The sequence below is a fragment of the Talaromyces amestolkiae genome (assembly GCF_001896365.1).
Source record: "Talaromyces amestolkiae strain CIB chromosome Unknown scaffold6.1, whole genome shotgun sequence".
NCBI classification, from domain to species: domain Eukaryota; kingdom Fungi; phylum Ascomycota; class Eurotiomycetes; order Eurotiales; family Trichocomaceae; genus Talaromyces; species Talaromyces amestolkiae.
In genome coordinates, this window is record NW_024468042.1 from 979,161 (window position 1) to 989,798 (window position 10,638).

A 10,638-nucleotide genomic window follows, 5' to 3' on the forward strand; every position below is an offset into this window, starting at 1 on the left:
AGAAAGGGAGACTGGGGTGAGAAGAAGAGTGAGACAACAATTTGATAGTTGCCTTAGTAAAAGATAAGAAAAGGCTTAGTCGTTCAGAGTGTACAATGTGCTTGATTGTTCACGCGATCACACTTTGATATGATGCTTGTAAGAATCAGAGGAGGAAAGAACCCTAAACCCTAATAAAGAAGAGTTCGCAAAGTAAATGAAAGTGAATAAATGAGATAGCCATAAGAAATTATCCACCAATCCTAAATAGTTTATATGCTCATTTTATCAAAGTGTTTAAGTCAATGCTCTGTACATGTCTGGTGCTGGTTGGTAGATATTTTGGTGTGGTGCCAAATTGTGATTCCTCGCCGGCTTGTCTTTGGGTGTCAATTTCACTTCTTCACTACAACAATTGTTTGACTCGCAAATTCGACAGCTTCATCAGCTGCCAACCCATTTGAAAATGCTCTCAATATTACGTAAAGCCAGGCTCAAAGATAAAGAAATGAGAATTCTCATGCTGTAAGTGTCTTCGAGACAGCGAGCCGTGGGCGACCGGGGATGAGCTGACATTGACCACCGCTGGCGGCCAGTGGGTTAGACAATGCCGGCAAGACGACCATTGTGAAGCAGATTATGAAAGAAGATGTTACCACTGTTAGTCCGACGTTGGGATTTATTATCAAGACGATTGATTTTGGAGGGTGAGTTTGTCTTGACAATTGTGTGACACTTGGACTAATCCCAGACAATAGATACAAACTAAATGTCTGTAAGTTGACTTCGGATTTTTCTACCCCTCTGTTGGGAGCTTCCATCTGAGATATGATTAGGGGATGTCGGCGGTCAAAAGACGCTTCGCTCATACTGGAGGAATTATTTTGAGAAGACGGATGCTTTGATTTGGGTGGTGGATGCGACTGATCGGCTTCGAATTGATGATTGTCGTGAGGAATTGGCTGGTTTGTTATTAGAGGAGGTAGGTCTCCTCTATCCGGACACGCATACGAATGCTCATATACATACCTTTGAATTATCGACTAATTCGCTTACAGCGTTTGATGGGTGCGAGTCTACTCATATTCCTGAACAAGACGGATGTCGATGGTTGCATGACGGAAAGCGAGATACACGAGGTGAGCACATCTCTTCATCGTCTTTGGGTCCAAGAAAGCAACACGCTGATCATCTGTGTTTAGGGTCTACAATTAGATGCTATTAAAACACACAAGTGGGCGATTTTCCCATGCAGCGCCATGACCGGAAAGAATTTACACGAGGGTCTAAATTGGGTGGTCCAAGATGCGAAGGACAGACTTTTCTTGTACTGATGTACATGCAAGGTACATACATGTACGTACGGAGTACAAAGTGCATATATGCAAAGGTAGGTACATGCAACAATTCGATAGCGACGAAGGACGTTATTGAACTTACTCATCATATCTTTGATGTAGACCTTTTCTCATATAATCTCAAGCTAGACGGCACCCAGCAGAGCCACACTCGGAAAACTTGATTCATCCAATCCACAAGCGACCCAGGGATGGGTATCAAGGGACCCAACCGGTACCTAGGTTCCTACTCCCGCAAAGAGCAATCCGGCAACAAATAAACGCCCACTACTACAGCAAACAGTGAATGGAGGATTGTGGGGATTGAGATTTGCAGACAATCAATTGCCTTGAAAAGTGTATATTAATAGTTAGCTACGTAGAACTTATTTTGGAGACAGCTGAGGGATCAGCAGAAGCGGAGGACAGGGTGGAGACCGGAAGAACCAGCGGAACGCGTGCACAGAGTCTGAACAACAACTTCTGTACTCACACACTCTCATTGTAATCCACACTCTTTTGTTGCGTTGGTCGGTCTTTCCATGAGCCTCTCTTTATAATATACATTGCACCGTCTGTGACGCCTGTGACGCACAGGGTATATATCATTAAAGCCGAGTCCTGGATGGAGTACTCCGTCCACCTAATATAGCGTCCTCCGATCCGATCTGTCTGCCGAATCAGCCCCCTCCCAACCGCCGTCGCTACCCTCACGATACCACCATGGAAGACACCTCCGAAGACGTCAATGAGTTTCTGCTTCGTATTCGAGAACTGGGCGATAAGCGAGTAAAGGAAGACGAGGATAGAGCGCGCAAGTTGGAAGAGGAAATATTGCAGGGCCGGAAAGAGAGGCAGGCGCGGCGAGCTGGTAAGCATCTCCCAGCAGAGAACGAAAGAACAACAGAAAGCGAAAGCCCAACCGTTGGGCATTTGTACAAGTCACAATTGCCTGCCCAGCGTCTAGCCCCTTCCCTTTCCACTCTCTTCCCTTGATCAATTCCATAAGCAGATACCTAGTACTGGAAGTGGAATTGGTCTCTTTGATGTCTTTGTATTGCGTCTAGCTGATTGGCTGTGGCTGACTTGCCGACCTTTTTTGTGTCGCTCTTTCCCTGCCAGAACGAGCTCGCTCCATCTCTCCCACCAAAGACTTTCCTTCTCCCTCGTCCATCTCAAGTCTCCCCAGAGACCATAAGTCGATTTCACAGCTCCCACCACAAGTCCTTCGACCGTCGAGCGTCAGCTACGACCGGGACGACGCGATATCAATTTCTGGTCAGGTACGTCAGGGCGAACGTCGTGAATCTGAGAACAACTCTCCTTCCACTCCCCCGGCATCAGGTGCGAGACACGTCACGCAATCTGCCAACGACGGCACAGAAGACACGCCTGAACGGTCAATTGTTTCCGAGAAAATCGCGTCCCTTACCATACAACCAACAGAGACGGTGGAACACGGCAATGACACAATGCCGTTAGCAGAGGACACCCCGCCTTCGCGCTCTCAAATATCCCAGGTGCTCTCGTCGAAGGATCCAACGTGGTTTCGCCAGACTGATCCCGAAAGGGGCTCTTTGGCGTTTCGACGAAATGCAGACAACACGACCGAGGCATCTTCGACCGAGGCAACTTTTAAACTGCCTGGTTTGAGTCGAGACTCGTCATCAGAGACTGAAAAGTTTCGCGACTGGATCTCTGACGATCGATCCCGCTCTCCTTCGAGAGCAAGTTCAACATTCGCGGCGAACAGTAGCATTGGAAATCGATACTCCAGCATTTCCTCTGTGTCCACGACTGGCCTTGGTTCGCCCATTCCCTTATCTACTCCACGGCTTGATGCTCGTAAATCAGAGTCTCAACCACTTACCGAAGACCGTAACCCTCTATCTCCAGGTCGTGCATCTCCAGAACGTTCCAGTTCTCCCACAAAGGGCTTAGGAGGCTTCGTGCAAAGTGCCATGTTGAAACGCAGTGATAGTATTTCGAAGCGATGGACCGTGCAATCCCCCGCCAACCTTACCCGAAGCAATTCGATCATCAGCAACCGCAGCGGTGTTGGTCGTTCTGCATTTGGTGGCGATCTGCTTGCAGGTCCTCCTGAGCCTAGACCGATCCGTGAAAGCTCGCCTTTGTCCCTCTCTAGACCCGGCTCGAGCCATAGTGAAGCAACTATCGTCCACTCGAGAAACCAGGAAGACAATGATTCCATCCAGGAAAAGCCTCAGCTGGACACAGGCTTCGTGAGACCCTCGTTGCCTGTTCACGCTCGCTCTAGTTTCTCAAGCGCAACTGGTACTGAGGAACCAAAAATTGGCGATGAGCCTCAAACACCAAGAAGCCCCTCGAAGACTTTCGATCAGAAGCGATGGAGTCCTACTAAATCGAGCTGGCTTGAAAGTGCGTTAAATCGCCCCGAATCACCTAGAACGAAAACAACGCCTGCTGCACAACAACCTGCATGGATGAGAGATCTATCCAAAGCGCGACAAGCTAGAGCCAGTGTTGATCTTGGACGACCAGCTTCCAGTCAGGGAACGACTCCTGCTGGCTTGATGAGCTCACCGGCATTCGGTGGACATTCCAAAAGTCCCAGTGTTTCTGGTATCAGCACACCAATTCTCGATGATACTTTAAGCCTTTCGCCAGAAAAGCCACTGTCTCCTACGAAAGATGAGAGCACTCGGCCAACTCTGGCAGATACTAAGGACAGTGTTGAGCCACCACCAAAGGAGCCAGACGCATCCTCACCTGATGTTGAAGATAAACCTAGCCCTTCTCTGTCAAAGGCCTCCCCTCCGGTGCCCAGCAAACCCAAGACAGTATCTACCATCGACATTGGTTCAGCAACTCCCAAGCCACAGCCGGCCAATACAGATTTCAGGGCAAACCTACGACGACGTGAGACTGCTGACGACAAGTCAACACAAGACGAACCGGAGTTCAAGAATGTCTTTGGGAAACTCAGAAAGACTGAAAAGTCTACGTACAAAGCGCCTGACGTATTGAAGGACAACATCACAAAGGGGAAAGCAGCACTGAATATTACTGGCGGTCCGAAGAAAACCGAGCGAGTTGATGAGTTCAAAGAGAGCATCTTGAAGCGAAAAGATGAAATGAAGGCAGGCGGAGGCTCGATTCGGCGGGCAGGTGAAGAAGATCGAAGCATACCAAAGCCACGAGCACCGGTACCCGAAGCGCTCGCCAAGCGCAATAATCTCGTTCGGACGGACAGTACAAAAAGCAACCTCTCAGGCTTTTCTTCGCCATCTCCAACCAAGTCTGTTAAAATGGAAAGTCCACAGCGACTTCGTAGTGGATCGAACAGCAAACCCGAACTGATATCTTCTCCCGTCGAGCGAACACCACAGCTGCAATCAACAAACCCTGCTTCTAAGCCCAGCGGAAGCCCGACGCAAGATGCAAAAATAAACGTGGAAAAGGAGGAGCAGTTGCCTAAGAACACCTTCCTCCCGGCCAGATCAATTCAGGAGGAAAAGCCCAGCGAAAATGTTTCGTCGGTTCGTCCCTTGTCGTCAAGAGTCGCTTTAGATACTCCTACGAAAGTGAGCACTGAGCCTAAGGGACTAGCCGCTAAGGGAATAGCAGGCCGACTAAACCCTGCTTTAGTAGGCATGTTGGCTCGTGGCCCGCTGCGCGCTGGGGGTGAATCTGAAAAGTCTAACACTACCCCCTCGACCTCATTACCAGCGCAAGAATCTCAGCCAGTCTCGACAGCCCCACTGACTCATATGACCAAAGCCCGAGCAAGAGGTCCCAAGAGGAGACTTCCCGCTTCCACGAAAACCGAAGCGAAAGCGTCTGTGAAGGAGGAGAATCATTCAACTGAACAGGCTACATCTGAGAAGGTGACTGAGCGGAAGGCTTCAATTGAAAATGTACGTTCGCCGCCCGTGTCTGCAAAGAAAATAGACATTCGTTCTGAACCAGTCATTGAACGCCAAAAACCGCTGATACATTCAAAATCGCCAGATGTACCAAGATCGTCTCTGATCTCTATTTCCAAAGCGAGCGCCGTTGTCGAAGAATTGAGTGCGGACAAGGAGGACCCAAAATTGAACCTGAAGGGTGCGAAATCGCCAAAGCCCATTAACGTCTCGAAACCGGTGATACCTGCGAAATCGTCGGACGTGCCAAGGTCGTCTCCTATTCCTGCTCGTAAGATGAGTGCTGTTGCGGAAGAGCAGATCACAGACAAAAAGGAAGTAAAAGTCAACCTCAAGAATGCTACGTCACCTGAAAAGCCAACCGAAGAGGCCTCAAAACCGCCAGTCCCCTCCAAATCGGCCGATGTACGAAGGACATCCATGACTTCTCCGCTTCTCAGAAAGACCTCTTCAAGTCTCAGTAGAGAACAGTCGGACAGAACACCCTCTAAAAGCGCTACATCTCCTGCGGTTCCACCCAAGACAGGCCTGAGTCGTGAAAGCTCCACACCCAGTGGCAGGAAACCATCACTCGAGCGACCCACACCACCTCCGAAGCCATTAACTCCCTCTCAAGGAAATGCATCACCGTCACCCTCATTCGCTTCCAGGTTGAAGGAAACCTTCGCCAACTCGACCAATGTATCACCAATCCATGCCAAGTTTGGCTTGGGCTTGGGAGGCTCATTCTTCCAATCTCGGCCAGGATCACCACTTGAAGCCAACAGGAGGCCTTCACAACCTACTAGACCAGCTTCAACCCCGCCCGTCCCTCCGAAAAAGAACTTGAGCATTTCTGCTGAGATCCCAATAGAAGCGCGAAGGCCGTCCCTCACGTCACCTATTCCTAGAACAACTGAGTCCGTTGGAGTAATCAATGAATTTTTCGACACTCCTCCCAAATCTAGCGACAGAGTAGATATCGATCCGCAGCTGATCCTCACCACGGAAACAGACGAATTCAAGACAAGGACCCTTCGAAAACAGATTTGGGAGATTACGGGAGATGGCAAAAAGCAAGATCTTCCTAAGAATCAAGATTACATTCTCTTTGAGGGCAGCATGTATGTCTGTGTGCACACTTTTGAAGGCGATACGGGTAATGAGACCGAATGTTACTTGTGGTTGGGTGATGAGGTGTCCGAAGCGTCCATGCAAGATGCTCAAATATTTGCGCGGAGAGTTGCAAGGGAGAATGGAGCCAAACTTGAAATAGTGAGGCAGGGTAAGGAGCCCGCAAAGTTTGTCGAGGCTCTTGGGGGTATCATCATTACTCGACGTGGCTCTAGTTCCCGACATAGCTCATCGGCGCTCTACATGCTCTGTGGTAGACGACACTTAGGACAGATTGCTTTCGATGAAGTCGACTTTGCCCGTCAGAATCTTTGCTCTGGTTTCACGTTCGTTATCTCGGCGAGATTTGGCAAATTATATTTATGGAAAGGCAGAGGAAGTGGGGCAGATGAACTAGGTAGTGCGCGACTGGTTGGCATGGATCTTGGATTAACGGGTGAAATGGAGGAAATATCCGAAGGTGAAGAGCCAGAAAGCTTTTTCGACGTGTTTCCTAAACATGGGACGGTGAAGCCCTCCTCAACATCGGATTATTGGCACCTAAAACCCAAACATGAAAAGCACCGCTGTCGACTGCTTCGGATCGATCATGTCCTAGGACAGAAAGGAGGATTCTGGAATCGACGCGGGTCTTCTTCGCCTGTCACCCGGCCCAATGATACCATACGGGAGATTGAACCCTTTGCCCAGAAGGACTTGCTTCCTCAAGGAATCTATATTCTTGATGCCTTCTTCGAGATTTATGTGTAAGTTTGATACGATGAGTTCAATGAAAAAAAAAAAAAAAAAAATGAAAAAAAACTAACGAGATGGTGTGTTTATAGTATCGTGGGAAGTGAGGCTAAAGCTCGAGCTGCCGAATTCGCGTCCGCTCTGGTCTTTGCGCATGAATATGGAATCCTGGCGGCTTCTCTCCAAGACCGACCTTTCATCCCAGTTGGCTATGTTTCAATCGGCGGTGTTCCCGACTCTTGCACAGTGGCTTTTCGAAAGTGGGATCCCAAACTATGGCCCACAACCTCTTACGTCTTGCCACTGAATGCCGCCATCGAAGCCATCCGTTCCTGATTATGGCACGATGCATATTTTGGTGTTTTTCAATTTTCTTTCGTGGCTCAATCGGTGGTCCCATTCTAGTTTCGGGGTTATATTTGCATTATGTGTACTAGTGAAAGGTCTATTGTATCATATGAATCTTGAGGCTATTGCAGAGGAGTTGTTTATACTGTTAATTAGTCTGGTCTGTTGTTCGTGTAACTATTTTTCCTGGCATCATAGTGGGAATGACATTGATATGTTTATGATCTTTACAGTTATGTTTACGTCTTTTTATACTACATAGTGCGTCTGGTATGGCAATATATCCTTCTACGTACTACTAAGTACTATGATTGTCAGTATTAGCTTTATAGATACGCGTGCTACCTAATAGTTTCTACACTATAAATACCGGCGACCATAAAGAAAATATCAATAATTCGTCCAAATATATCTTGCTATACTTTTTGATTCGTGACTTTAATGTTACGACTTGATTTTTAAATTTTCATATTGACATTACTTAATCACAATAGCTTTTGATCGTATTATTTATACACGTATAATAGACCTATATCTACACTTAAATATAGCCTAAATAATAATAACTGTTGTTTCAAATATATTAGCTTTTTTTATATTGAGACAAGGCTATGCTTATTTAGTAATATCAAAAAGAATAGAGAAATTAAATTATAATAAGTATTATCAATTATGGACAAATATTAAATGTATAAGTACATATTTTGTCTTTATGGTCGATACAGGCACCAGTAAGAACATGACTTGACATAGCTGATTCTCAGAGGTAAAAATATTGTTCACTAGAATGCAAAAGACCATAGTCTACCGAAAGTCGTTGGCGTTGACGTTGCTGCTGATGCTGATGCTGTCGCTGAACCGGACCAGTGGCCATGTTTTGCATTTGCGCATAAGGATAAGCATCGGGGAAGCCAGATTGCTCCATCATATAGACCAGTGGCTCCGAGGCATTTGCTCGCGAGGCCATTGGCATGTAGGTTGCCGAGGGCTGGGGTGCTATTTCTGACCATGAGGACGACGCTGACGATGGCGGTATGTTAAGCATTTCAGTCCTTGGGTATGAAGTATCTATACCAGCTGGCATGTATCGCATGTGTGATGGGAAGTAGTTCCAAGGTACTACCGCGTATTCTTCGGCTCTCATAGCGCCTGCATCGTCTGCATCTAATAGGGCCGTATACTGCGGATCCATTGGGTTATACTCGCCATAAGCGTTGCACAAATGCGGTTCATCCGACGTTGCAGTCGCCCAAGTGCTACTCGTTGACAGCACAGCGGAATCAGGAGATTCCCTGCGAGTATTCGGCTCTGGCGACGGTTCTTCTGAAACTGTGGTCTTGCTTGTACTATCCGTCGTTGAAGATTCGGCAGAGTCCAGACCACAGTCGGAAGCCGAGTCTAGACATTTTATGAAATCAACCAGATCCGCGAGAACGCGCTGCGGGTCTTCAACAGCTTCTTCGGCGTGTTTTATTAGACCCAGCCGGTCCAGGATCGCGTGCGTGCCTGGATAACCCTGGATCGATTCTTGGAGGGGGGAGCCTGGAAATCCTTCACGGCGTACGCAGCGCTTGTATAGGTCTCTCAGGGCTTGAACATGGACTGCGTGCTGGGAGATGAGCATCTCAACAAATCTGATATTGTCAGTAACTGACAGCTTCGTCTCTTTTAGGATTCTTTACCCTCGCGAGTAGACTTTTTCTTGGGTTGCCTTTCGGTCGCGGAAAACGCACGCTTGATTGTAGGTTACACACCTACTACATGGCTGGAGGCCATCGCACTGTGATCAAGATCAGATATTGTGGAATGTCACGTTCATGAACGGGAACTTACTTTGGCCTTTTTTACTCGACATCTTTCGCAAGCCCTTTGCACATGCTTTCTTTTCGTCCGAAACACGCGATGTGCCGTCCTCTCATCTCCTCGCCGATTAAAAGTGCTGGAACCTGGACACTGATAACCGGAAACGCTGGAGTCGAGTTTGGGGAAAAGGACCTTTTGTTGACGAGACATCTGCACGTATTTCAGATCTCAACTAAATCTTGTGGAACGGTCAAAAGATAAAACACGACCAGGGAACACGCAAACAGCGATAAACTTCGGCGGAGTAAGCGTACACCGACCACTAAATAGAAAAAATATCACCCTGGTCTTGTTGAGAAGAAGAAATGGGCAAGGAGTTGGGGGGTGGGAAACGGCCGAGTCGTCGGCCTTAAGTCGATCTGCATTCGAGATGGAAATCGCTACATGTCTTATCACGACATCAACCTTACATCTACTAGTATCGGTCTGGTAACGATGGTGGCCAATTGCAAGATGGCGCATTACGGTTTCGGTGGCGTGGAGTACAGTTGTTCTGTCGATGACTTTTGTGCAATGTTTGCTGGATTTATTCTGGTTTGTCAGGTCAAAACAATCCCTGTAAACCATTTTGATAGGGACTCGTGTATCTAGATTCGACTGGCCTATGTCTAACGGTAGCGATGCATTAATGCAGATGAATCAGTCCTTCTTTATGGCTTGCATTTATCATTGAATAGTGCTTTTTGACGTACTTTAGTACACCAAGGCAAAAAAGTCTACATTGACGCTTGTCTCACTGGTTCATTTGCGTTAGACGGGCAGTCAAACACAGTTGCTTTCTTGCTCGTTTTGTCCATAAACATCATATGTTTCCTCGGATCTAGTTTCGCATCAATAGTACAGTGATGCAGGGTGTGATCTCGATCTCACTTGCCCGAATGCGAGATCTACGATTGGCCTCTCAGCAGTCAAACAAGCCTGCCAATTGCATCCAATACACTGACATGAACTACGAAACAAGTCTCGATGACTGTCTCACATGTCAATTCGCCTGACATATTGACTTGATGTATGTGTTCGTTGGCTCCTGCATACCATGTCACGCACGACTTAGCTCTCGAGAAAGAGATTGAACTACCTCAGTAATACATTAGTTAGAAGTATGTACACTCAAGGCGCCTCACACATTTTTTAGTTACCTAAACTATTTAATTGAACTCGAAATCGATTCTCGGGCCGGAAAGCTTTGCGTTGCCGCGCTTTTCTCATGCCTCATCGAAGCATTGTCTTCAAATTCTCATTGGTGTTTTCGGGGATATCTAATCTCCCCGTACAATAGAAGATCATGCTGCCAACATTTCAAAAGGTGAAAAATTACCAAGATTTACGTTGTCAATCCTAACTCAAATCAGGAAAGC

The 10,638-nt window shown here is 47.2% G+C and overlaps 2 protein-coding genes across 2 annotated transcripts; one reads left to right on the top strand and one right to left on the bottom strand.

The window, feature by feature from the left end:
* Nucleotides 1-445: 445 nt before the first annotated feature.
* Nucleotides 446-7,405, top strand: BHQ10_003904 (uncharacterized protein; the record flags this gene model as incomplete). Its single annotated transcript, XM_040876212.1, has 8 exons — nucleotides 446-504; nucleotides 576-686; nucleotides 738-754; nucleotides 816-961; nucleotides 1,038-1,118; nucleotides 2,001-2,187; nucleotides 2,439-7,083; nucleotides 7,162-7,405. The coding sequence occupies 8 exons, from the start codon at nucleotides 446-448 to the stop codon at nucleotides 7,403-7,405; spliced, it is 5,490 nt and encodes a 1,829-aa protein (XP_040732408.1).
* Nucleotides 7,406-8,177: 772 nt separating this feature from the next.
* BHQ10_003905 (uncharacterized protein) lies at nucleotides 8,178-9,041 on the bottom strand (the record flags this gene model as incomplete). Its single annotated transcript, XM_040876213.1, has 1 exon — nucleotides 8,178-9,041. One exon carries the CDS (start codon nucleotides 9,039-9,041, stop codon nucleotides 8,178-8,180), a length of 864 nt encoding a protein of 287 aa, XP_040732409.1.
* Between the last annotated feature and the right edge of the window lie 1,597 nt (nucleotides 9,042-10,638).